Source organism: Aspergillus brunneoviolaceus, assembly GCF_003184695.1.
Source record: "Aspergillus brunneoviolaceus CBS 621.78 unplaced genomic scaffold BO95scaffold_136, whole genome shotgun sequence".
Taxonomy (NCBI): Eukaryota; Fungi; Ascomycota; class Eurotiomycetes; order Eurotiales; family Aspergillaceae; genus Aspergillus; species Aspergillus brunneoviolaceus.
Window position 1 is genome coordinate 1 of NW_020290866.1, and position 27,469 is coordinate 27,469.

The following is a 27,469-nucleotide window of genomic DNA, read 5'->3' on the forward strand; positions in this document are numbered from 1 at the left end:
TTTTTCGGTTCACATAGCTAAGCTTTTTGGTTTGGTATCTGGGGATCTAGTGACACGAGACTAGCTTAGACACGGATGGCACCCTCAACGGCCTTGCGCTTCTTCTCCTGGCGGGCGACAGCCTTGGCGCCCATGATACCACCACCCCAGTGGCGGCGGGACTCCTCGTACTTGTCGGTGTAACCCTCCTTGATGGCGGAGAGGAGCTTGGAGAACTCGGTGTTGTCCTCGGAGCGGACCTCGGTGAGAGCGAGGACGGCAGCGGTCTGGAGGGGAACTGTTAGTGTCTTCAAGGGATATGTAGGGTTCTCTTTGTTGGAGAATCATCAGGCAGAGCGTAATCGAATGCAACTCGGGTCCATTAGTCTATCAACCGATAATAATAATAGAGCTCATTAACCGGTGATATCTAGTTCATCTGCTAGCACCTGGCTTTTCATTATTGAAGATATCTTGGTCAACTTTAGAGTGTCTTTCCAGCAGTTCTACCCAGGTAGCCGTGCTATGAAACTGCTCGCCTTCGGCGCGAGTCTCGGTGTGTAGCTAGTGCAAGGCCCAATTTGTCTGTCTTGCTTGCGTGGAAGATATAGAAGGTTATCGAAAAGGCCTTTGGGCACCACTAATGTCTTTCTGCGCTTTCTGGTGGTGGTTGTCTTCATGTCCTGTGGAGCAATATTGATTAAATGCGCTTTCAAAAACAAAATTCCAGGCCTCTTTAACTCTGTAGAATGCAGCCTGGCTGGGTAGAGCTTCCTAGCTTCACGATCCTTTACTGGAATCGCGTTGCACAAAGTAATGACAACTGCGAGAGAGGTGGAAGATGGATGGATCCCACTACATGAGACTATCGGCGGAACTATCTAAGAACCGCCCTCATCATGGACCGATGTGATAGGAATCAGGAATCTTTTGAGCAGATAATCGGCCAGATCAGCGTCTTGACACTCTTTTAGTCGAGCCGTCTTACGCTCCCATCACAATGTCCCCCCCCCACCCCCCCCCCCCCGGGTGGCCTGAGATCCTCAAGAGTTGAACTACTATCCATTGAAGCCTGACGCTGAGTGTCTGTCTTGTCGTTGTAGGAGATAACAAGCCTCTGATTTCCTCCTGCGCCTTCTTGATGGTTGCTTCCTTTATTTGCATAATTCTCAACACCGAATGCCCTTGTCTGTGTTGCATCTCTTAAATTGCACACATCAAAGCCATCTCTCTATGGACGTAGTAAATCTCAGTTTCTCTCGTGTTTATTGTATCTCTTCGCGTCTCCCTAGTTCTATTCTTTATTATTTCACTTCTCGTGATCCTCTTTCCTCTTCCGACGCTATCTCTCCTTCTTATTCCAGTACCCGTATCGTTGCTTTCGTTGACGCATCAAGGCTTGACGTCTCTGTAAGCAGAAGTATTAGTAAAGCTTACTTGAACAGTAGATGAGGGGAAAAAGTAATTACCAGTTCCACTAGACCCTGGCTGAACAGCATAATGGGCAATCATTCCCAAAGTATCAATGGCTCTTAAGCAAAAACTTGAAGACGAGGATTCTAGGCCAGACAGCTTTGATGTGTTAAACCCGAGTGACCAGCTGTCCCAGTCATCATAATAATTACATGATCAACATTCCCGCTACTTCCAGTCGATACAAGAGTTTTGAGATGGAAGGGTATCCGGGGTGACAGAGGATCACGATTGATGCCAGATGGATACTTCCATTACGTTAACGGATGAGTCCACGATAGAGAATGTTGATATGAGGAGTTCTTTTGACCCTCCGGGGCTGCCTCGCTTTAAGTTCGCCGGCCGAGTCGTGTTGGGGTAAATCTTCCTTTGCCCTCTGTGGCTTGTGCTTCGGGAGACCCCTTTCACTGAGTTGGAGGGCAATGATGGTGGTATCTCTACACGGAGAAATGGCGCGAGAGACGAAGTGCAGACAGTCGGTGCCGCCTCGGTATTCCTTGTCAGGAGCCTCGTCGTCATCTTAACTCAGTGCCGGGTCGTTATGTCCTGGTAAGCGCTGATTGGATGAAACATAGAGTGATTTTTGAAGCGAATGGTGTATCTGGGGATCGCCTTACCGATCGTATGCATTTCATATTTCACACCATAATCCTAAGCTGCGAAATCAAACAGCTTTGCAATGTGTTCCCATTGAGTACAATACGGTGTTCGTAACACCATTCCCGACGAGCTAAGAATCCAGCGGATTGAGAACAGTGTGAAGAACCGCAAGAAGGAGATCGAGAAATTACTGTCGGTGACACCAACAGCATGCCTGAGTCCCTGGCCGGTATGAACGTTCAAGAATTCGGAGAGCGATATCTCGTATGTTCTAAACAATACTTGTGATCAAGCCGGTAGGGAGATGGAAGAGAGTTTGAAGGCTCGGAAAACGCAAGGTCATTCATATATCTCGTTCTGATTTTAAGAATCTAACTGGATGGACGAGATGGGCATTGTGCTCGGTCAGGCGACGATACTTGAGGTCGGCTACACTATGCTTCTTGTTCTTGACATCCCTACCGAATCGGAATTTTTAGGCTGGTATTTTGACTGATTGATCGAGGTTAGCGTACTGTTCGAAAATAATCGGTCGGGAATGTAAAATGGGCGAGCGATTGCGAGACGAACCCCAGGTCTGATTAGTCGAGTAGAATATGTGCTGTTGGAGAACAAGACGGAGTGATGGAATAAGAGATCGATATATTAGTAGCAAAATTTATAAATAGCAGTCGGAGAGTGAGACATCGGATTCGCTGTGACAAATTGAGGTCGGTGCATTGCAGCAGCTGTAGTTGGGCAAGAAGGAGAACAAGATAATGAGGAGGAGTAGCAGTGGTGGTCCTGGGGTCTCGCCTAGGCTGCCGCTCACCGCCCACTGCGGGGGTCCTTAGCTTACTGGTAGTTAGTAGTAGTTGACAGGATCCTGTCGCCTCCTTGCCGTCGGTTGGCTCTCGCAGCTGTAGCCCCAGGTAGGTTCCAAGGACCCTTCAACATCTTAAAATCTAAGAAGTAAACCATGCGAATCGAGTTGGAAATATCAAAAGTCAGTTCTCCATCGTTGCAAGGTCAGAAAATACAAAAAGCCACGGCAAAAGAAGCTCATCCACCACCAATCTCCTACCACGCATATCAGCTGCTGCGAATCAATATTATCTGTGCGTTGCGAAAAAGAAAGCAAGAGGTAGAGGCAACATGTAAACGGAGAACGAAAGAGATAGAAAGACGTTAGCAGAACGATCAAGAAGCTTTCCCCTGAGTCTGTACATGTACACTCGGTTGTACCTGGAGTAGCTAGCTCGCGTACTCCATATCCAATGCAAAGAACTATGCCCCATCACTAGCCCTCTTTTTTATACAACGTACCATAACATCTCATCTACCTACCTCATCACGGTCACGATCACAGTCCCTGTCCCGATCCCGGTCACGGCGGTCTCGATCACGGTCTCGGTTACAGTCCCGATCACGATCATAATCACGATCTCACTCGCGTTTACAGTAGCGATCTTAATCCGTATAATCACAATCCCGGTTCCAGTAGTAGTCTCGGTCACAGTACTTGGAGTCACAGTCCTGATCCCGCTCGTCGTTGTAGCGGCTGGAGCGGTCTTTACTAGCCCGATAACTGTCGCCCATCTTACTGCGGCCGTTGGTTTCAAAAATAGCCGAGAGCCGATCAGCGGTGGTAGCAGCAGTAATATTTTTATTGCGGTTGGGGCTGCGACTCCAATCGTAGTAGCAATAAAAAATACAATTATCGACGATTACGCCTGTTTCAGTTTTTATCGCAACAGCCGTGGGCAGTCGAACAGCGAGAATTGCGTGATAAAAAGTAGATATGATAGCTGTTATTTGTATCGGATATCTCGTTGTACTTATTGTTGCAACAGAGTCTTTTGGGTCGCTCGCGGCATTGCTCAGGATTATCTTCGGGTATATTCACGCTGGTAGAGCGTTGCCGATACGAGCGACGACCGTCCTATTGGAAAGAAGGCTGAAGCGATCGTGACTGGCTCTTGGCTCTGGATGTCGACCTCGGTTGTGACTGTGTTCTATTAGACCCAACCGGACATAGTTGATACTGATTTCGACGCGCTTCTCCACCGCACCTATTCCCGCTCGAAGAGTGTGATCGGATAACCCACCGGCATTGAACTATGCAAGATGCTGAGCTGAGCCCATTAGGTGATGCTGTTTGGTCGAGGATCTGGTCTGTCAATTCCTTCGACCGTAGATAACGACACGGCTGGCCGCTGCTCCCGCTCGATGTCCACGGCCGGGTTACTCAAGAGCTGGCTGGACATAGTACTGGGCTCTTTGGCCGACGTTGCTTGGTTGGGGGATTGGTCAGCCAATTCGTCCGCGTGCGCTTCGACTGTGAAAATTGACTCGGGTTGGCCGCGGGCGCCTGTCATCTCTGCCGATACGCCAAGGATCACAAGGCTCCGAAGCCGGTGTGGATCTAAACACCACTGCTCTACTGTCAATAATATTGAGGATACCCCCTGGCGCTCTTTTCTAAGCGCAACGGCGTCCTGTGATACCACCATCCCGACCATCAACATTTGTGAAGGTGAGGCAGATTGCGCTGCCTCTTCTGCGGAGGGTTAGCACCGCGATGCCATTGTGTAGATCTCAGCGAGACAAGCTAGAGGCCGATCGGGGTCGAACAGATCAAAAGACACGCTATTGCATCTAACATTACTGCCGAGACTATGCTGGTGACTGGATCGGCTGATAGTTCGCTCAGACTGTGGAGTCTGCGTAGCTTGATGACACACGTTACACACCACGGATGCCATAACGACTCTATAACCTTTCTGAATTGGCCCTTATCCTCGACTTGCCTGCCGGACTGCATCGCGCTGCAATCCCCTGCGCTGTTCTCGCTATAATGTAAACTTAACGCTGTTGTATACGCACGGACTGTTTGAAGCTCGGCAGAACAGTATATCTGGAAAGACGGGGGATTGGGTGTAAATTGAAGATAATGTTGGCATCGGTCTCAGAAAACAGGCATTGCTCTGGTTCTGCTCCTCATCGAGCTTCAACTCGTACAGGAACTCATATTCCGAAGCCCTACCACTGCCATTAGTAAGTCCACTCGACGGAGTGGATTAGAATTCCGTACAATGTAATGCAGCACATTGATAGCAAAAGATACCACAGCACCCACAGGCCCGTCTGCTGCTTCTGCAACAGGAAACTTGTCTGATAATTGCTGAGATCCTGGACAGTAGCCGGTCCATCCGGCCTGAGAATATCGACAACAAGAACAGTGGTATTATACTGGATAACACTCCACTAGAGTTTCCCGTCAGCCTTAAAAAAGGTCCAAAGAACAAAACGTCCGATGTAAAATCATCCACCAGCAGCAATCCCAGTCCCAGGGCAGGATTGGCGGTGGTGGATGAGATACTCCTTGCCCGCTGCATCAGCATCAGGGATTAAATTCTTCCTCAACACACCAAACAAAAGTATAACGACCGTGATGTCGTGACTATTATGGAATAACGGAGATCCCCGTGTCAGTGATAATACTCATCCTGTTCCACAAAGCCACCCAGATCGAACATAACCAGACAATGGTGTGGGGCCTCTTCGGCAAGCCAGCCGCCTCGGCTGGAGAGATCCTCCGCAAGATCACATCAGGACTGGGACGGCCAATGTCACGTTCTTGGATTGTAGAGATTGTCGCCGGTCGGTACAATGAAAGCTCGCATGGTCGTGGCAAACATACCGCCAAGAAATCGTATATGTAGCATAAATGGCTTGGAAGTCCAGAGATAAGCGAGGTAATAACAAAGAGTAATCGAAAAGAAAAGAGACATGTAAGTACCGTCCAGGCCTTAGAAGAGCAAAGGCCGTGGCCGAAGTAACAGCTATTTCGATATGCCATGCTGGGGCACGCTGGATGTCATCGAGTGCTGCCATGGGCTCTGCCAGAGCATCAGCGGAGTATTTGATCTTACTAACCGCCTTACCGGCTCGCTTGATCTTCTGGCATGGTTGGCCAGTCAAGTAGTGCCATTTCTGCAACTTGGCTGGAACATCTTGTCATTCAAACCCTAGAGGGATGAATGGATGAGATGTATAGTACCACGAACTGTACCTATGGGCACCCGGTGCCGGAATCTCAACTGTCGGCCCATGAAACGATAGCATTCGTCAGCGCTGTGGAAGAAACAATATCTGAGCTGTGGGCCAAAACAAGTAGCTATGGCGTAAGGTCATGCTGTTAACCTTCGGTTCCCCGGAGTCTGACCCCGTTGTCTGTAAGTGAGCCCTTAGGTAGGGGATTGGTAGGGCCAGTACCTATGCTCGAACAGTTTCAAACCCTGCGAGTCCAGTACACCTGCCTTATCTAGCACTGTAACCGAAACACAAAGAACGAAAGATCATACTCCGATGTGCCGAGGATTCGTCTCATGGAGCTCTCAAAGATGCTTAGATATTAGGACACTTTCTTTTCGACGAGGGAATGCCGTGTTACTCACCTGCGTGCTTGGTACACCGTCCCAAAGGTGCCAAGGCCAACACATCCCGTCTGCCTGTACAAATGTCTGCGTCATGCTCAGGTGCTGCTTCGTGGTCTCGGTTCGTATTGGGTATGGGGCTGGATGATCTGTAATCACGAGGTGGCAGCGGCTCCCTGAAATGGCTGGACATTTCTCGATTATTTTGTGTTGCCTTGCCATACACACAGTAGTCATGTGTGAGACCGATGCTCCTGCGACAAGGCAGCGCTGTCCGCCCGCGCGAGGATCTCATATTCGTCCTAGCTATCAGCGAGCTGTCTGGATAGGGCGGTCGAGAGAGGAAGTCGGTGAGAATTCATTGTTCAATAGCCCTTTTGAATCTAATGGTTGAGATGAGGCGGTTGGTGATGGGGGTTGGGTTATGATGCAATGAAGTTCGGGGTTGGTTAGTTGGTTAGCTGCTTGGTGGACGCGGCGAAAGAGTCCTGGTACTGTTGGGAAAGAACGTCTCACCGCCAAGGGAGCACTCGTTAGCAACTGAGTGGAACCTTAGAACTCACGCAATACATTAGCAGAGTGGTATTGTTTAAAAGGTCTTCTTTTGTGCTCTTTTCTGCTCAGCTTATCCACATTAAAGCGATCCCGGCAGCCAGCCTTCTCAGTACTGAGGCGGTAGTTGCGAGGGGCCCGCGGTGCTAACATCTGCCTAGAGTGGCAGGCGGTGGTGGTGGTGGTCATATACTTACTCGATTCCTCCCTTCCCCCGCCCACATGCATCCATCGGTTGTTTTTTTAAGCCTTATCAAGAGTTCGTCACTTTTGCGGGCATACACCATCCCTTAAAACTCATCTAACGAGCCTATAACCCACCGAGAAGCTCGTCGTTGGCCTTCACTGAACGCGCCGGGAGATTGTAGTTCTGTGAACAGGCTAAGAAAGCATAATGGCTGGGGTGATTCAGTTTTCTTTTCTCGGAGTTATCGGTTGGAAGCTTCCAGATGATAGGCACTGGGATCCAGGATTGACTGAGGTTGAGGTTGCAAAAAGTCTTTGAGCTTCTATGGTCACCCTATCAGGCTCGGAACTTATCAGTAGTAGACTAGAACCTTCAGGGACTTTGCCACTATGCAAAGATTTATGCATTGATTCAGTATCCGCAGCTTGGTCTGTACTACCGAACAGCCACGGTCGGCTGTCTTTGAGTGAAGTAGCTGGAGTCTCCTGACTCTGCATATAGTCCGGAACTGTTTTTATAGGTGGAGGATGGCCATCAACACGGACCCTTGGGTCTGTCTGAAGTTTATGCTCATAAAGGGAATCTTCCATAAGTTCAATATCTCTTGCCATGAGTATTGAGTTACGATGAGAACCCCGTCGCTTATCCGTAAGTTGAGTATCTCTCATCTGCTCCTCCAATCTATTTTTGATGGCTTTGTGTGATTGTCGGAGTCTGCTTGTTTAGCTGCAGAAGGGTATGGCAGGCGTAGGCTTCTCCGTTGTGCCATTTGGAGTGATGTGCTTTGCCGAGATTTGTCACTGGGCTGTATGCCGTAATGATAAAAGACAAAAGCACCTGCCAAGTTAAGGTATCTCACAGTGGCACGAAGGCAGTGTAAGATTGGCCGTTCGAACCGACTTGGAATCAAGAAAGTGTGTGAAAGAAATCCTTTCGTTTAGCATTATAGATATGGTCAAATAATGCGAGTGTTGTGGTGCAATCACCAGGGCATCAGCGGCGAGCCTTTTCGCAGGAAAGAGCAATACTCTGTAGCCTAGATCAGCAAGGTTGAAACACTTCAGCATCCCTTGGTGATTGTAACATGCCTTCCAGTGCACATGTTGGCCGTCCAGAGCATGGAGGACAACCTGCCCGTATCAGAGACAATTGTGCAGACTGAGCAGCAGCAGAGCCATATTGAGGACAGTATGTCGCCTTGCGCTTATCGCGATATATCTGACACGCGATTGTTGGGGAATAATCATGCAATCTGACAGTGTTTCTTTTGTAGGTATACTACCGCGAGGCTGGTCAGCTTCGATGGATACTGCCGGCCGAAGGCGCTGTGTCCTTATACCATTACTACCGCCGATGCAGATCAGGAAATAAACGACTTGAATCACAATGAGAACCCGCGAAATCAAGATTCAATAGCGGAGCTCCTGGAAACATCGAATTTAATGATGCACTGTGATATCTGCACTGTTGTCGCCAAGACATAATTGGGAAATGTGGGATCCCGAGGACCTTCAGGCACCAACCCTTCCTGGTAAGACGATGACCCCTTACAGGTGCTGTGGGCTGCTTGTGGGAGCTGAACTATGCATCTGACGACACAGAACATAAGCTATGGCTCTGCCTTGCATCGTTCCGTTTTTTATCTCGATTGATTGTGTATCCCAGAAGATAAAAGGGCTCACACGAAGGGCAAGTTAACCATCAGAGTAGAAAAGCCATGGGCGGTCGCAGAGCAGAATAGCATAGTTATCCAACAGAACGGTTGATACTAGGGCAGGATACATCCTCACCACCCGCGCCGACCCATTACTGAAAACGATCCACTGATGAAGAGGCGTCGAATTCGCCCTGTTGGCCGTATACGACGGGAGATGATGGTAATAGTAGCTGCTCTACCCCTATATTGCGAAAGAGTCTTTTGGGGCTTCTTGGTGGACGGATGAAGGCTCGATTTATCGGACGGTTGGAACGGACATTCAAGGCCTGTTATTAATTAATGTCTGCTGATGGAGTGTTATATGATAGCTCTTGTGTCGTATTCCGAGCATTATAACTAGTGAGATAAACATTAGTATTTTTATTGTGATTGAACTTTATGGCTAAATGACCCACCTTATATGGTTGATGTGGCTGGCTATCAACCTGATAGTATAGGGCGCTCAATTGCTTCTGATGCCCGGTGTTCTTTGATATTGAGACTAGGTTCCTTTTCACACGGCATACCTGGTCACAGCTCTTTCGGTTCGAGTGTACTACATGCTTCTATGAAGAAGCCTTCGACCACAATGTAAAGGCAACTTTAATGTCGATCGTAACCCCAACAAGTGTGCATTAGCCGGGACGCTGTTGGATGGCATGCAGGCTCTATCCTGCGGTAAATCGTGTAAGCACGATATTGTGCTGACTCTTTTTAGAGGATGCCCACACTCGAGACCCTGACTCTGTCTGGCAGGACGGGTGCAACATGTATGAGGTGACAATATATGGCTTGCTTGACCCCTTTCATCATGGCCTTGTCCAAGGGCTCTCCCCAGGCAAAAACACCTTAAACGCGGATGCTCACCGCATGTGGCGAAGGTTTGGTAATCCCAAACCAGAGATGGTCACGACTAATATGTTCTCTCCATAGACCAGTAATGCTGGCCGTTTGCTATTTGGCTCCGATTTCTCGCGGATCGGTAAGCTCAGGCAACTGGATTGACTGTCCTTTCGTAAAGGGTCTTCTACAACATCAGCCGCCACCACAACTACTTTCAGGCCGCGTGAGCTAAATCTAATGCCAGTGGTACGGCCAAGACAATGTCCGTTGGCGAGTGCTGTCGGGGCACGTAGTGATTCGGGCATGAGCTCGGGGACGATGCCTAGGTGGACTCCACTGCGGCGGTGGTAGACGTGGATGTGTTAGGAGATCATAGATATCGATTTCCAATAATCGTGGGTTTGGTACACCCAGGTCTCGCCGCTGCTGAACCTTGGGAGTGGGTTGGTCGGAGTCGCCTGATCGGCTGTGAAGCGGATGATTGGTGGGCGTTGCGCTTGTAATTGTGCTTGCGGTTGTTGCTGTTGTACTTAAAGATGTTCTTCAATTACCCCGGCACCCGTAGGTAGTAGTATCTGCTCCTTGCCGGACTCTATTATCCGATGCCCTATGCGGTGGAACGCAGAACAGTCGAGCGAGGTGGCGCTGTGGTTGTTGGTATTGCAGGCTGTTCTGAAGGATTAGCCGAGCAAGTGAGGCAGCTGCAGCAGCTGTTGTTGTTGGGATTAGGTCTGGCTCTCGGAGTACAGACGCTTCGCACGCTCTGCCTTGAAGAACTCGGCCATATTTAGTGTCCAGTCTAAGGTATTCGATGCATGGATTCGGAAGCAGACACTGCTTATGCTGTAGCGGCGACGGCACTGTAGCTTATCAAGCGAATTGTGATAAGTACTTTTGCTGCTAACCACGTCGGTAACGCCTAGCAGTAGAACCAGCTCCAGCTCCAGCTCCAGCTCCGACAGCAAGCGACCGGGCTCAGCTGGTATACTCACAGACTAGGCCGGATGGGAAGCACTTGTAGACTGCTTTCCTGAAGGCCACATATTCAAGCACAGGAACCTGTGGTGAGAAAGCGGCCAATATTGTCAGGTATTCTTCGTGTGAGCTTGAGACTCTGACAACAAGGAAAACATTGTTCTGGGCGCTGAGCTCGAACAGGAATCGCATTCCCCATGTGCTTACCCGGCCTGATATTTACTCATGCGATTACTTCCGGTTATACCAAGTCAAACATAAGAGGAGCTGGCGGCATGACTTCCTCTACAGCACTGTACTAGTGCAAGAACATGACAAATAAGATCCACGAAATATTGGAGAATCACACGTCGGACATTATCCAAGTCGAAGTCGAAGTTCAGCCTGGAGAGCCATCAAACAGAGAAGTTGCCGACAACATCTTGAACAATCACGCGTGGACGTTCGGTCGCGTTTAGGGAGTCGATAGCAACCATGGACAAAGATGACGGTAAAATAACAACAGCATATCATTATGCAATTCATGACTTTGCTTGACGCTCCATAAGACTTTCATTCGACTTCCTTCCGCTGTGGATTCGTCTGACAACCGTCTCGAGTTCAATTCGAACTTTTGTTACCCGAATATGGGTTGAGTAGTCAGCTGTTAGAAATGTAGTTTCTTGGTGCTGTACTTTATACAGTACCAATTAGTACTGCGAATGTCGAACTCCTTGAGAACGATCTAGTGCTTCGTCAGCCTGACAAATTCTGTAACCTTCAAGGTTTCGACTATGAACAGATGTGCTGATACTAGCTAAGAGGATGGGCACAGGGAAATGAAAAGCAAAGGGGGTAGCATACAATGTAAACCAAGGACTTGTACCTGTCCTCTCGGGAATGCAAGCACATTGCCCTGATTAGCATGGCAAGCGGGGTTCAGGGCTGACATGCTGGCTGTCTTTTAATAAGACCCCCTGAATCAAAGCTCATACTCATAATCTTTTGGACACGTGGATACTACCCCTTGGTCATCAACAGACTAGTGTTAGTGACGATGCGCATGAATTAGGTGATGACCATATGAAACGGGCTACTTCTCGCCATTGTGGAGTTTATGACTACTGCGAGGAACATACCGAGTCATCAATTATGGCCGAAGTGAGGGCCAAATTTTGATTAAGGTCTCAGCAATGTCAGCTTCTTCTAAGCCTTGTGCCCATTCCGCACGCTTGTTCCTCCACGCGTGTTGATTGTTCCTCCACTGACTTTCTGTGATGATGGCTTCTGCTAAGCCTTGTGCCCATCCCACACGCTTGTTCCTCCACGCGTGTTGATTGTTCCTCCACTGACTTTCTGTGATGATGGCTTCTGCTAAGCCTTGTGCCCATTCCACACGCTTGTTCCTCCATGCGTGTTGATTGTTCCTGAGGGCTATTGAAGGTTTGTAAGTATACAATAAAACTGCCAAGATTGTCAAGTGATAATGACTGGCCATCGAGTATATCTCTTACCTGGAAATCATGGGACTAACTGATGAATTTGTGATGTTGAAGAGTAAGCGGAAGCATGGAGTAGAAAGTGAAATGAAGTGGCTGATTTGCGGGACGTGTTGTGCGTTGGGGGTACAACCCCAAACCCACAACCTCAATAAACATACAGTACCATTTATCTCAAATACCAAGAGCTCACACGTGTTATGTCCTTTCATGCGGTAATATTAGATAAGTCTCCTAAGCACGTTCAGGGAGCATTGCCATAGCTGGAAAATGTGGACGCGTCGAGACATTAGAAGAAAGTGCCAAATATGCTCGTCTATAAGAAGTGGGAATACTCCCGGCTTGATCAGCCCAGCTGTGGGAGATCCTGGTTGGAGAACCCTCCTGAGCATTATACCAGGGGACGAAGCTGGCAGAGAAAATACGTAAAACATTGCAAAGAATAAGTCAGTTGCCCGAAATTGTGGAATTCCTGCCTCGACAACTAGCAAAACTAAGCAAGCTCCTGATCCTGCTGTGAAGGATATATATAACTCAGTGGGTTTGCCTCTACTACATTCAACCCTATACTTTGATATCGGTAGTACTAGGCTAATCGATATAAGTGTTCTTCTCTAGAGACTTCATGCTTTTTCTGTGATACTGAGTTAGATTATAATTATGACTTGCAGTGAGTTCAGACGGATAATTACTTTATATTATTTGAGATGCTACTCTATAACGATGACAGGATTGCACTTGGTATCATATGGATACTATTTCAGAGGATGTTAGATTTCCTACAGATAGAAAAGTCCTAAGTATAATTAAGATCGGGAACGGAACCTGGGGAATTCACTCATCGGACTTTGAGTCCAACGCTCACGACTGCGTTATAGAAATGAATATGTTGGCCTACATTGTCTCAATAGAGCAAGTGTCTAACATCGCTGGTTTGAAAGAGGCTAGGGTATTCTTCCGAATCGCTATCATAACCCTTTTAATATCTACAACTTCATATCGATTTCTTGCTATTATTGTTCAGCATGAGTGCTCTGGGGCTTGCACCACAAGCTTTCTCGACTTGCGAAGAACATTCAATGGATAGACTCATTCGTACCACCATGTCAATCTGAAATAGGCGGACATTTGTGCACAACATCCTGGATATCTCTGGCATCCATTACGACAATAGCCAACTGCATCACGCCTCAGCGAGACCAGAAACAAGCTTCCGAAACGTGATGTTCACTATAAGTCCACAGCCCTGTAGAAAGTATAAGTATACAAAACAGAGAAAGGGAAGCCTGTCTGGTATAAGCTCACCAAAGCGGGACGAATGGCCTGATAGACATACTGAAAGTGTAGATGAATTCGCCCAAATCCTAACAGGCAGCAGCGCTCTGATGCCATGAAACCTCGCGCACAATCTTTTTTTCGAGAACTATACAGACAAAAGGAATTGGAAATCAGTGAAGATCGAGAGGAAAGTGTACACTATAGTGTAGAATGCAAGGTTGATGATTGCCGCTGCTACAAGCTTACCATAGTATTCTATTGACCCGTTCTTCTAGCATTACCACGCAGACAATACAGACAGCTGGTACTGTCTCACTTACTATTTGTATATCAAAGCATGGAGTATGTTGTATGGAAAATGTCAGGGGTATGAGAAGTGTCTGACCTTCCGCTCGGTCACGTCAGGGGCGTTTCTTCATTGCAGAATCATACTGTTAATTCTTGCATCTGTGGCAACGGGTGGTTAAGGAGGACTTGATCTCACTATCTATCCAGGCTATAACTTTAGAAACGAAGAAGGGCATATTGTGATTAGCTGGAAATGTCAATTAGACTCCATGTCTGTCGTCATACGAGATTGGCCATTCCTGTGTCTGGTATCGATAGTGTAATAACGTCTATGTTATACTGTCGGACGGCTGTGATAAATGTAAGCTTTCAATAGGCCCGTGGCCTGAAACTCTCATGTCTTACCACTACTAATCTAAGCTATGAGCCACCGCTCAGCCGGCCAGAGCTGTCGACAAGAGTTACTATGCTCCTGCTTCGTGCACTGGGCACTGCAGTACGATTCAATCACCTTATCTCTCTATATTAGTGCCATTGAGTGCATCATATCATAATTCAGGAACCATTAAACAAATGGGTTAACATGTTCAATCATCGTACGGTGGCGGCCAGAATACAGGTATGTAGATCGAGTACCTTCTCTCTGTTTCCCTTGTCTGGACCTACAACTCTATGGGCTGATTACTAGAAGGCTCTGCAAGAAAAAGGGGAAAAGTCATTGGCTCTTTTTTTACTGCTTAAAAAAAAGGCTAAAAAATTAAAAAACCCCGACATCTCAAAGCTGCTCGAACATAAGCTCTAAATCCATGTGCTTGTCTTCATTCACTTCGAAATCACAAGTGCTCTCTTCAGCGCTATACTAGCCTCATTCACTACATCATCATCAAGCGTTTTCTCCTTGCTAGCCTCCTCTATATCGGCCGCCTCCATGTTCTCGTTTTCCTTGTCGGACTCCTTTTCACCGGTGACACCCTTCATCTCTTTGCGTGCCTTTCTCTCCTTCTTTTTCCTCTCCTTTCTCTCTTCTTTCTTCTGTTTCTCAGCGAGCTTCTTCTTGAGCCGCGCTCTAGCTTCAGCCTCCTTCTTGTCCTCTTCCATCTTAGCTTTACCCTATTTCGAATAGATTAGCTATGAGCATAAAGTGATCATATAGCGACAAAAGAGTACCTACCATGGCTAGCAATCCTTCCAGCATCTGTCTGTCCGGACAACACTTGGCGAAGTGACCAACGCGCGAACAATTGTTACACTTTGGCTGTCCTGACTTTGTCCACTTGTTCATTTCTTTTCCCTATAAACCGTTAGCGTACTCCAGACACGAACGTGCGACAGTGCAGAATGAAATGGATAATAGAAAGGGTTACCATAATGATTGGAGGGGGGGGGGCGCAAGGACAGTGGTGGTGGTGGGAGGGGGGGAGCAGGTAGGTAGGATGATGAAGAAGAGAAGAGGAAGAGGAAGAAGAAGAAGAAGAAGAAGAAGAAGAAGAGATCTCAGTGTGAGGGGCGAGGGGAGGCATGGTATTTATATTTCTTGGAAACGCGGGGGCGACGCGCTAGGCGAAGCGAGACTCATCCCCTGACGCGATTGGCTATCTCACTTCCCAATCATCACGCCAGCACAGCTTCAAGGTTCTCAGCCATGTATGCCTTGGCATGTGATCGTCTCCATTGGTCCAATTATTGTACTTGTAGGCTTCTCACACAAGCTAGAATACCCCTCGCGTGCTTACGTCTCTAAACTTGCAAAGATTTCATTGCACCTTCGATGCGTAAGGTACCGACAATGAGTCGAGATATGACCCTCATTTCAGGACATATTATCCTGCCGACCTTCTGGTATATAGTGGCAGAGGTAGAAGCATAATCGCACTATGTTTATAGCAGCCGTTTTATACTTACTGGCCGGAGTTGCTATCTGGTATTAGTCGTGGATCATTACTGAATAGATCTCACACCAATGGTGCTGAAGGGAAAGGCTAGAAGAAACAGGAGATAGGTATTGTGTTGTATGTATTCACAAAGTACCGCTAATTGCTCAAAAGTATACATTGTAAGAAAAGACTATATACATTTTTTATAAGCTCGAGCAGCCAGTTATATACTTAGCAATCAATTTCAGACTAGTATGGTTGCGTGCGGCTACATCCGCCGCTAATACAAGGTTCGGGCCGTGTATAAAAGCCGATATTAATTACATACTAATACTGGATTATATCTCGAGTCTATTATTGGATTAAAATACTGGTTTATAATAAGCTGGATTTGTCTACAACTGCATCGCCTTTTGTTTTCGCGTCAACGGGTTGTGATAATGTGCATCAACAATAGCGATGGGAAGAGAGGAAGCAATAATTTGCCAGGAGATACGGAGATACTGTATTTTGAACTTTGAGTTTGCGCAGCGGCTCATCAACCGCGATCATGTTATGCTGATACAATTGTATACCTTGGTCACTTGAAACAAGAGAATGCCTCCGTGGATGTAATCATTGCATCTATTATTTACGCTGCCACTTCGACGGTGAGTTCTACATCTTCCGATTCTGTTGAGGAAAGAATATTAACGGGGCGATAAAATATGCAGTAGGCAACTAAACCTGCTATCTACAGCCAAGTCGGTGCTGTGTCAGGGCGCCCGCAGCGCTTCACTGTCCTTGACAAGTGGACTAGTCCTTTTCATTACACAGAACCATGAACTATGTTGACTTTTTCATGTCTCGCATAGGAAACCCAGTATGGCGTGCCAACGATCATCATCATGTCTCGAAGGCTACCGAAACCCGATCAGAGCGCAAATTTACAAACCACACCCAAGCACTACTGCATCTCATTTCTAGGCCATCAAACCTCTTGCTTACTGGTACATCCTACACAGCCCTGTTAAGCAAGCATCACTCTACGGTCTCGTGGCGGATCAAAACTTTGATTGGAAGAGCATGTGCATGACTACATAGGTCACGTCAATCTGCACTTTCGTCTCATTTTGGCCCAGGCCACTATCATAACCTTTATCGCGATTTGACTATTACATACGGTATACAACTAGGTGTGATGGTTTACGAAAATACAATGGCATAGGTCGAATTGTTTCTATAGATGATGCTACTGTGATCATGTAGATCTCGCACAATAATCCCACTGATACGTAATGGCTGAACTACACTGGTATCTCTTGGGACACTTTTGGCACTCAATAGTGAAACCCTTCTAGGTTTATATCCACTGTAATAGAATAGTCCAGACAGGTACGCCGTTGATATAGTCTGACAGTAAATCTACATGCCTAATTTTCCAGGCAGGAAAGTCCTTCGCTCAACGTTAGCCGGCTCTAGAACTAAGTACTCGACTCTCGGGCGGCAGCTTGGATTTTATTATTTTCTTCCTCTCTACAGTCCACAAACAGCGATCTTGTCCTCCTCCCCCACGCAGCACAATGCCCCCTGTAAGCTTGTTCCTTGCCATACTAACACGGGTCTCATTTGAAATCTAGAATCGATTTGTTCTATTCTTAGGAATGAAAGACTAATAGGGCTTTGCAGCAACGTCGCTCCAACGGCCACCATGCTCCCTCCCAACGGGAATGTTGGGAATGTAAGGAAAAAGGGCATACAAGGGATCAATGCCCGCAGGTCCGTCGTAAAGAAGGTCTAAAACTTCTAGTAAGCTCCACTATCACTCTTGAACTGGATCTAAAATTAAACCATGATATGCTTGATAGCCAGAGAATATGAGGAAGAGGGTGGAGAAGGTGGAGAGGAAGGAGAGGGAGAAGGAGAGGGAGAAGAAGAAGAAGAAGAAGAAGAAGAAGCAGAAGGACAAGAAGGAGAATAAGGAGAAGAAGGGGGAGAAGGAGGAGGGGGAGAAAGGGGGCAGGGCCCCTGTTTAAGTTGTTTTCGTTCTTTTTCTTCTAGATGACAAAAAAAGTATCATTTTTCATCTTCGCTTTCTCCAGTCGTTTCATAAAATTATGGATAACACGAAGCGGGTAACGCCTAGGATCACCTTTACACTTTGGCGTTTTAGACAAAACCTTTGCCTAGCAATATGTCTCAGAGGTACAGGTCTATATCTACACTCAAGACCACTCGACACTAAAGCTTATTTTATCACTCTCGAAGGTCAAGACGCTATTGTATTGTGCGGTGTATCTGTCAGTCTAATTTCTGACTCGCAACGCGTGCCCGGCTAAGACAACAGACCACGAACACCGTGATTGTCTAGATCACAACCTTGTACTCTGAAGATAATGACTTTGGTACGTCCATTCCTGATCCTCATACCACCACTGTGGTTATCAAACATCTTCTTCTGGTCTTTTGATCTGACCGATTCTCTTCGTCTGAAAGTAGGGTCCACTTCGAATTTTGTTATACTGTTTCTTCTCCTGCACAACGAACGCCCACCTCGAAAGGCGAGTGAGAAAACACGGACGGCGATAGCAGGTGCTTATTATACTGATAAAGCGACATACTGGACACCGGCCCACAATGGAATCATAAGTTATTCGATGCTCTAAACATCTACTCTGGACATAAGAAATGGTGCTACGGTGAAAAACAATCGCTCTGCTACTATCTTCTAGAAAAAGGAATCCAGCCAAGCTCGAGATCGACATGATTTTTAATCACTGATTTCTCTGCGCGATAACCAAAGCCGACTCACAACGATGCCCGATGTCGAAAGAAATGTCCGTCTACTGACGGAGCAGCACATCCTGAACAAAGACTTCAGCGTCGAAACATTTTCCCTACAATCATGGTCAATTGATTTCTACCTGGTTAACAACTATAGCGAGCTGGTCCCCGCAAACGTCTTCGACCAGGTGACATACACACTGCACCCGAGTTTCGGCCCGCGGGCTGTTCAAACTTTGAAGAATTTTCCATTTATAATTTGCGAGGAAGGATGGGATGAATTCGACATGGAGGTCGGCCCAATTGCCGCCGACAAGAAGTATTTCGTCACGCATGACCTCAACTTCGCGCAGGCGCGCTACGAATCCAAGCACGTTATCGTGAGTGAATCCTGGGTTATTTCTTAGGTTCGAGATTGAATAACTAATCTAGGTTGACTACGAAACAGACCTTCAAGAACCCCAAGCCTCCGCTGCAATCGCTAGTGTATAAATCCGGCCCCGTTCCTGGCGACAAAGACAGAGTCAAGTCGAAACGCGCCGCGGGAGGTTTCAATTCGGTCATATCTTGCTGGCTTTTATCATGATCACTCGACTAATTTGTGTTATTGAATATAGGTTGACATGGACAAGCTGGTCGATGGCCTCCAGCGTCTTGGCGAAGATGACCTTCTCCAAATAGTGCAGATGGAATTGGATGACAACAAGGCCCCGGACTCATATACCAAGAACGATGTCGAGCAGGTTGAATTCCACGTCGACCTCCATATCTTACCCGACAACCTAATCAAGATACTCGAGGAATTCACGCAAGAAAAACGTGCTTTGTGACGGAGCTGGTTGAACCACAGCAGTAACCGCCTAAAGAAATGGTTACTGTAACCCACCCGGGGGAGGGAGGGGGCGGGTTACAGTAACCATTTCTTTAGGCGGTTACTGCTGTGGTTCAACCAGCTCCAAGGCGAACTACGATTTGCCGAGTGAGCGCACGTAGTCTTCTGTAGCCCCGCCCATATCGAGACCGCCTCGGGTCTGGTTGGAATTGTTCTGAACCTGTTACAGTCATCTCACACCAAGGGCTTTCATCCGTTAACATTTCCACTCGGTTCTTCAGAACAACTCATCCTTGTTATTCTGGGCATTTCGACGACCTTATGAATCTATTTGATATGGCCTGCTACGTCAGCGTCGGTGACATGGATATTCAGCCGTCATATGCCATGTCGAAACAGCTTTGTATTATTTCCCGTCACTCTTCAAGGTCCGGGGTGGCATTTAGAGAACTTACATTTCATGAGTTGTGCCATCGTTCATCTGCGTGCAAGAAACATGAACCTCTTGGCTAATATGCAGCTGTGCTATAGCGTTCTTCTCCCATTGATCAGTTCGTCCATCTCTATCAGTAAGGTTTTCGTCGGCTGATTACTTCGTTATGCTGTTTTTAAGCGTCGAATAACAATGCAAAATATCCCTAGGGTGATATACTTGGAAAAGAACGAGCGACAAACTAAGACTATCCTTGACCGATGGACTAGAAAGTAAGTCTCTTCAAAGCAAGCGACTGTCACAAACATTTAGTATCCAGATAATTGACGGAACGCCATGTAGGTTGAGGCTTGACCTTCCTCTTATCTTTCTCTCTTCGCTCCTTCTGCCTTAATCAGTTCAGCCTACAACCTCTGAGACAAACGCCGCCTGGATGCCATTAACGGAATGATCTTCTATTATTCAGCTCTATAAGGACCCATATGAATTGGCACTGGCGCTGAAGCCGTGAGTACCTTCCACGGCAGACACAGGTTTCGGCGTACCCCAGGCTCTCTCCAGTTTTCAATTCCATCGTTACTTCGAAGGACGAATGCTGTAAGGAAGGGAGGACAAGAGGCTAGGATGGTAATGTGATCTGAAGCTGTCACTCAAATCAATGAGCTCAGAAATCAACACTTTCGGGCGAATCGAGACCCTACTTCCTACTGAAAATAATAGTTCGCTTATGTGGCGCGGGCGCGATGTCTCGATAGCTCATAGGCAATCTTGAGGATATTTCACGATTACGCTTTGCCGTTCCCTCTTCCGAAGTGAATATGCTCCTTCCTCCCATTTCCACTTTACGATTTGAGAAAAACAAATTAATTTTACTTTAAATTGACTCAACGGATACCAACCCTTGCGTTTCTCTTGGGACAAGAAGCGCATTCTTCCGACACTCAAAGATAGCACCAGCCGGTGGATATGACAAATGATGACGCTTATACTAAACAAAAAGAGCCCCGTGGGCTCCAACATGCGCAAATGGACCCCAATCGATGAAGATTCTACGATCAAGAGTGGCGGACCCTCTTGTACGACCAGAGCAAAGACCGATAACAGAACCGTCTACTTTAACATCTGCAAATGGTAACCTCAAACTCCCATCCAAGCAACACATGTCTAAAGTTTTGTCGACGGTCAGATCTCAAAAACCGACTGGAGTAAATTCTGGAAATGACTTCACAAAACGTGGGTTGAGTAGACTTCTGTTATCAGTAATGATTGTTGATTAGTATAGTGTGACAACGGAATGAGTTATCACAGAAGGGCTAAAGCAGCACATTGCCAGACTATCAGGAATTTGCTTAACGTTCGGGGGTAAGTCCAAATCGCTTCACATATCAGGCCATTGCAATTTTGGGCACGTTGAAGGACGAAGTATGAATTTATCCCTTCCATATGTAAGCAATGAGATTTTGTATGATTTACATTCTTGCCGCCTGCCCTTTTAGAACGTTCTGTCGCCTATTTTATAGACTTCTATATTGTATTAGAGATTCCATATTCTCCAAAATCAATATATCTGTTCTATTTTGAACTCTTTACTAAAAAAATAATAGATAATTAAATTCAATAGACAATCAGATATCAATATTTGTTCAATTGCTTCTGTTTTCTTTTAGTTGTATTATTTTTCTGACTGATGCTTTATCTGTACATTATTATATACTCATATATGTTTATAGTATTATCATAATTTATAATCAATTTGTCGGTATTAATAGCCTGGGATCACCGGGTTATGTAACGGCCGAAAGTTGAAAATATCATATAGCCGTATTCAGTTTCTCTTTTATAATAACAAATAGAATTTGTATGGCCTCAGCCTTCCAGCCCTTGAAGCGTATTCTTCCACACAATTTAATATTCATCTTACCAGATGCGTTTCTACATCTAATTCGAATAAATATAGCAATTCGTACGATAATCAAACTCATATCATTTTCTAGAATTATAATATAAATAATATATAAAATTAATAAAATAATCTTTTTTTGTTTCCTAAGTAATACAGCTTTAAATTATACCCATTTTATAATATACTTTATAATATTATATATTACTAGTCGTTATAATATGTAAGTTCAAAAGACAATAGGAAAAGATATGAAAATAGAACTCTGTTCGAACTGTGTGTTCCTACTGATACAGTATGGCTAATTGCATGTGCAATATACCTAGTCTATATCAGTTAAAAAAAGATATTGCTTCAGCCAACTGCGAGAACCCAGGTTTCGAGAAAGAAAAGAAAAGGAAATTTTTCCCTACTAGCAAAGAGGGTACGGGCTTGGGTGCTAGTAGCAAGATGGTAGAGCCTGGAAGGGGCTTCTTTCAGGGCTGGACCTTTTTTATAACCAATTGAGGTTTACTACGCTAACTAGAATGACTACTTTCAGTGACGTTCTTTAACTTAGTATTTTATTATACTTTCAGGAGAGGATCTAAAACAGATCGCTTAAAAAAGCACCGCGGCTACTTAGATAGGCTTACGTACTCAATATAAAGCAAGCCACAGGACCATTAGTGCCAACAGATTTGTACACATCGAGTCCCGTATTTCAGGAACAATACCACGTAGTCTGAAGAAGACAACAAAGTCTCGCTTCAGTAAGAGCTGTGAAGGATCAAGACATAATACAGAATCCTATGGTTGCCTAGGTTGAAGGCCTTAACTGAATAGTAGCTCCTCTAGTATGAACCCTATCTCGGCAACAGCGGTCATACACACGTATTACATATGCTTTCAGCCCTATTAAATATGGCCTCTTGTCTCAGAGTGTTGATTATATCATCTGTCTGTTCTGCCAACCTGTAACCGCCACCGGACAGGAAGCTTGTGTCGATGCAATATCGTCCTCGTGCGGCTCGCAATGCTTTCGAGTTTGTCATTTTCGCTCTTCAATATCGTGACATCATGTCATATCAGGTGATCAGATGCGTTTGAAGCAAAGACAGGTTAGCGTGTAAGACTGGCCAAGATTGCTAGAAGCTGTTAGTATAGTCTCAAAATCTCGTCTATCCCTCTCTAAAGTTGCTGCCAGGGGATATTGATGAAACTCACTGTCTATTCTTACACCACCATATAGCAAGTGATCGATCATGGCGCTCGTTGATTGTCTCCATATTGGCCGGTGCCAACTTAGATCAATGAGCATCGCCACGGCCGTGACCCACATTATATAGGGGTGATTCTTGCGGCAGTGCTCCACTCCCACATGAGGTACTCCACTTGATCTCAGGCTTGTTAGAGATAAGACAATGGAGCGGGACAAAGCAATCTTGTTCAGTCTATAACTGTTTCTCGTGCTCTCCAGTTTGTCTACCAGTCACGTCCGAGGGAGTATATCCCTCTCGACGATGATGTCTCTACTTAGCCTGGTAGTAAGGTACTGTAAGTACTACCCTACTAGGTACTGGTACTTGTGGTGGGGACATAGATGAGGGGTTTGGCCAATCAAGCCATCAGAAGCCAGACATGCGTCTAGCCCCCAATGGGCAACCTTTGAGTCTCGCCCGCGGGCCCTGACCAGCTCGAAGCATGCCTCAGGCTATAAATCGCTAAATCGAGCATAGTTAGTGTCTAGCGAAGAAGTGTAGATCAGGAGTTGGGCTTCGAATCCAAGTTCTCCTTTTCTCTTCACCACCCAAGCCATTACCACCACCACTACCACCACCACCTACCACTACCACTACCACCAGTCTGTCTCCAACCTTCCATTGGTCTTGCTGTTGCCTTTTCGTTGCAATGTACTGGATTGCTTTGTAAGGAATCGCAGTGGCTAATGGACGATAGATACTACTACTACTACCACTACCACTACCTCCTCCCGCTCCTCACAGTTTGTCACTCCCAGCCTACTTTCTGCACAATACTTCATAAGACACCACACAGACAATGGCTGGTTACAATTTGAGGAAGACTGCAGGACGGTCGTCAAGGGTCCAGAAAGGATCTGGCTCTCCTGCAGTGGGCGGCAAACGTGGGACAGGACCCTTGCTCCAGCCTGAGAGTCCCCTTTCAGGGGATCAGGTGTCCCAAACTGCTGCCAGGCGGACTGTTGAGCAATCTACATCCACTGTACGCATCACGCGTAGAACAAAAACCTCCAAGCCAACAGTCCGCCGCCCACATGAAACAATTGAAAGTCCCGAAGCTTCTAAGACGGCAGTGGAAACCCCATCCCAGAAGCGAAGAAAGTCGCTGGCAGCTATGGAGGCCACACTGCAGAAGGCATACAAAGAAAGTAATATGGCCCCGCGTAATGGTCATAAGGTACCTACTGGAAGACACGAGGCTGTTCACGCACGGAAACCAAATACTGTCTCCTATGAAACTAATGATGAAATCGAAGACACTGACAAATCTGAGAGCATTGACTTTGCAAACACTGATGAATTATTTGCGTATGACACTAACGCTGCCATTGTCGATATAAATGACTCTGATGTAGACGATTCTGATCAAGAAGATTATATTGAGACCACTAATATCTTTATTCCAATCTCATTGGCTGATACCGATGCTATGGAAGAAGCCGCGACATACGCAAGGCTCAACTTGAATGATGCCACTATTACAATGTACCAAGGTAGGTTTAAGGAACGCCTCGAGGGCATCACTAGGCACATTTTCCAGATTCTCGGCAATCTTAAGTCAAGCGATTCAATATTCTCAAGCCCTTTTACGAACTCAACGTGGGTTACTATATCACCCCGCCAGAACAAGGTCGATTTAGTTATCAATGCTATGGAAAAAGCTGTATTGCCAGCAGCAAGAACTATCCTCGGGGCCCCAAGTCTTACTCGCGACGGAATCCTCGCCCTGTCGCCTATAAATAGTAAGCATTTGAAAAAGGGAACATATCTTGATATTGTGACAAATGATTTGGATGAAACCGAACATGCTCTTTATAATGGATCAGGAACCGGAACAGCAAAACCGACCGAATCAGGAGTATGGGGTCGATATGCAAATCACCAACGCTATCTCGCAGCACCTCCTGGACCTGACGAAAGTCAACACTATCGATATATTCGCAGTGGTGGCCAGCGCAGAACAAACTTTAGGCTAGTAAGTATATTCGAGACAGCAGAAGATACTTCAGTATCGATCGAGGATCCCGATTGGCTTGTTATTCTGTGGGAAACTGTTCAGATTTTGATGACAAGGAGCTATGATGTGCACGCCCACTTCGGGAAATTCAACAATGCGGCATGTGTACAATTATTCGCGGATATTGCAGATTTTACGATCCCACATAGTTTTCCTCGGCCCGCAGAGCCTTTGAACAAAGCCCTCCCAATCAAGCAGGGTATTAAGAAACACATTCGCCCCACAAAATGTTCCAACTGTGGAGCGAAACTCGGGAAATCTGGCTGGAGTAATGTCCCAGGTACGCTTGATAAAATATGGTGTGCCGTTTGTTATACGTATTACAGAAGAAACGCGGACGTGCGCCCAGAAAGCATGTATGCGAGCCCATGGATTGGGAGCGAGCGGGTATGTTATACACTGGGTTGCCCAAGTCTAGGGGTGCTTCTGCACCACCCAGACCCGGAACTTAAGGGAAAGTACTTGTGTGAAAAGTGTCTTTACATATATCAAGACCCCCCAGAGCTACGTGTGTGCATTGATTGCGGTTCAAAAGACATGACGAATCGGTGGACAAAATGTTTCGGGCAAGCGCGCAAATGGAGATGTGGACCTTGCACTACTAAGTGGAAGGTCGCCGAAAGGGAGCGCGACCCACCACCTGCGAAGCCCAGCAAATGTTGGCATTGCAGAAAGCCCGCATCCAAGAAAACCCGAGGCTCTTTGCTTACATGGAACACAGAGTGCAGAAAATGGCTTTGTGAGAACTGCAGATCTTCTTGTTCTAAGAACTCAGTGCTCCCATTCGTGCGCAGACAAACAGAAGGCATCGAGTTTAGGTGTGATACACCAGAATGCCAACGGGTAAAAAGTCGGTGGTGGAGATTGTTTCGAGACAATCAAGACCAGTCTGTCAAACTGTATTGTCGTCAGTGTCGATTTCAAAGCGCGCACCAAAGTTTGCCGAATGATGAGACCTTTCACACATGGATGTGGCTCAGACCTGGGAGACGTCGAAAGTTTCGAGCCGACCTTCTCCGGGACTACCTGGCGAGATATCAAATCAACAATAGTCCTGAGGCAATCCGACTCTTAAGCGCAACAGACAATAATCAGATAGATGAGCAAATGAATATTGCAAACCACTGAAGCCAACAATTGTGAACACCTCGAATACGTGAACTAACAGAAATTAGAAAAGATTGAAACAGAGAGAACGGGAAATCATAAAATAATATAGAGATAAGTGTCGCTCCATACTCAGGCTGCGGATATATAACTGAATCGATATAGAATACTGTGAGATATTGTTAACAATAGTAGACGATATTATCGAATGGTGTCACAGTGCAACCCCGACAGACCTGTTTGACCCGTTTGACCTGTTTGACCTGCTTAACCCGTTCGACCCGATTAACCCCAGTAACCCGACCTGCCTCTCCGGACCGCCCGCTGTACGTGATCCCATATCTGCTTAAAAACCTACCCGCCCCTGAACCCCTTTATAGCTCTTTAAGCTACGTCTTATCTATCAACCTGTAAATATAGCTTAACAAGTAGCGTACTAAACTAATTAATATAAGTTGAACTGTTAAACCTGCCTAAAGAATCTTAAAGCCCAGCCTGCCAGCTCTCACTTGCTCTACCACCCTACCAGCCAGCCTGCACCTTGACTAGAGTGGCTAACGGCCAGGTCAGGTCAGGTTAATTGGAATTTTTATACCTGACCGCCAGGTTATAACCAGGTTAAGAAAATTTTTATACCTGACTGTAGTATAGCTAAAAAAAAAATTAATTATTTTAACTATTTTTAATATTAAGATCTACCTGCTATATCTATTTGAACTTTAATATAGTTAAGATATATTTAAATTAAACAGTTATTAATCTGACTATTTTAACTATTATTTAAAAATATATAGAAACCAGCTTTTTAAATCGAAAAAAATAATAAAAAGAAGTATTAGTATCTTTTTTATTTTTATTTTTAAAAATTAATTAAAGAATCCTAATAGTACCAACAAAATTTAGTTTTTTATAAAATTATAGTTTTTATAGTAAAAAATATATATAAAAATATATAATTATAGTTTAGTTTAAGCTATATATTTAAATTATAATATATAATATTAGAAAAACTGTATATTTACTAATAATTAAATTATTAAGAATAAATATATGTGAAGACAACACCCAGTACACCTTGTTAACCCAAAACACCCAGTTAGAGTGGATTAACCTGACCGTTATACCTTAACCTTAACCTGACCATAACCTGGCGGTTAGATTAAGATATAAAAAAATTTTAACCGTACGGTTATAGTTAGATTAAAGTATAACTATTATTTTAACTATTTATACCTGCCGGTTAAAAAAATCAGATATAATAAATAGATTAATAACTATAAATTAATTAATAATATATATATTTCTTTTATATAGATAATATATAAAGTATAATATACTTTTAATTATAGTATAGTAATATTATCTAGATTTAGCTTATCTATTTAATTTATTTAATCTATTTAATTTATTTAATTTATTTAATTTATTTAACCTGCTCGATCTCTTTTCCTATAGTCCCGAGAGGTATACTATATTTTAAAAAAAATATTTATAAAATTTAATATAAAAAATATAAAATTTAATATTAAATAAAC

The 27,469-nt window shown here is 45.4% G+C and overlaps 7 protein-coding genes across 7 annotated transcripts; 3 read left to right on the forward strand and 4 right to left on the reverse strand.

The window, feature by feature from the left end:
• Positions 1-65: 65 nt before the first annotated feature.
• BO95DRAFT_519344 (uncharacterized protein) lies at positions 66-1,630 on the reverse strand (the record flags this gene model as incomplete). The annotated part of the gene is made up of 2 exons (XM_025592034.1): positions 1,449-1,630; positions 66-266 (listed from the first exon to the last, which is right to left on the reverse strand). Exons 1-2 carry the CDS (start codon positions 1,476-1,478, stop codon positions 66-68), a joined length of 231 nt encoding a protein of 76 aa, XP_025436141.1. The 5' UTR covers positions 1,479-1,630.
• A 2,545-nt stretch (positions 1,631-4,175) lies between these two features.
• BO95DRAFT_469563 (uncharacterized protein) lies at positions 4,176-5,435 on the reverse strand (the record flags this gene model as incomplete). Its single annotated transcript, XM_025589447.1, has 4 exons — positions 4,176-4,591; positions 4,922-5,073; positions 5,126-5,298; positions 5,364-5,435. The coding sequence occupies 4 exons, from the start codon at positions 5,433-5,435 to the stop codon at positions 4,176-4,178; spliced, it is 813 nt and encodes a 270-aa protein (XP_025436142.1).
• Positions 5,436-7,259: 1,824 nt separating this feature from the next.
• BO95DRAFT_490347 (uncharacterized protein) lies at positions 7,260-7,820 on the reverse strand (the record flags this gene model as incomplete). Its single annotated transcript, XM_025590615.1, has 1 exon — positions 7,260-7,820. One exon carries the CDS (start codon positions 7,818-7,820, stop codon positions 7,431-7,433), a length of 390 nt encoding a protein of 129 aa, XP_025436143.1. The 3' UTR covers positions 7,260-7,430.
• Positions 7,821-14,583: 6,763 nt separating this feature from the next.
• BO95DRAFT_519345 (uncharacterized protein) lies at positions 14,584-15,171 on the reverse strand. The gene is made up of 3 exons (XM_025592035.1): positions 15,143-15,171; positions 14,939-15,073; positions 14,584-14,877 (listed from the first exon to the last, which is right to left on the reverse strand). The coding sequence occupies exons 2-3, from the start codon at positions 15,047-15,049 to the stop codon at positions 14,590-14,592; spliced, it is 399 nt and encodes a 132-aa protein (XP_025436144.1). The 5' UTR covers positions 15,050-15,073; positions 15,143-15,171; the 3' UTR covers positions 14,584-14,589.
• Positions 15,172-17,331: 2,160 nt separating this feature from the next.
• On the forward strand, positions 17,332-17,656 carry BO95DRAFT_469565 (uncharacterized protein; the record flags this gene model as incomplete). The annotated part of the gene is made up of 2 exons (XM_025589448.1): positions 17,332-17,361; positions 17,489-17,656. 2 exons carry the CDS (start codon positions 17,332-17,334, stop codon positions 17,654-17,656), a joined length of 198 nt encoding a protein of 65 aa, XP_025436145.1.
• Positions 17,657-18,436: 780 nt separating this feature from the next.
• On the forward strand, positions 18,437-19,234 carry BO95DRAFT_490349 (transcription factor TFIIF complex subunit; the record flags this gene model as incomplete). Its single annotated transcript, XM_025590616.1, has 3 exons — positions 18,437-18,784; positions 18,853-18,963; positions 19,022-19,234. 3 exons carry the CDS (start codon positions 18,437-18,439, stop codon positions 19,232-19,234), a joined length of 672 nt encoding a protein of 223 aa, XP_025436146.1.
• A 4,375-nt stretch (positions 19,235-23,609) lies between these two features.
• Positions 23,610-25,955, forward strand: BO95DRAFT_437415 (uncharacterized protein; the record flags this gene model as incomplete). Its single annotated transcript, XM_025585275.1, has 1 exon — positions 23,610-25,955. The coding sequence occupies one exon, from the start codon at positions 23,610-23,612 to the stop codon at positions 25,953-25,955; it is 2,346 nt and encodes a 781-aa protein (XP_025436147.1).
• Positions 25,956-27,469: the final 1,514 nt, after the last annotated feature.

What these genes read in the sequence shown, in the direction of transcription:
- BO95DRAFT_519345 (XM_025592035.1), bottom strand. Translation starts at nt 15,049, where the DNA reads ATGAACAAGTGGACAAAGTCAGGACAGCCAAAGTGTAACAATTGTTCG. An exon ending in TGGAAGGATTGCTAGCCATG is followed by an intron (nt 14,878 to 14,938) that starts GTAGGTACTCTT and finishes TATTCGAAATAG; the next exon opens with GGTAAAGCTAAGATGGAAGA.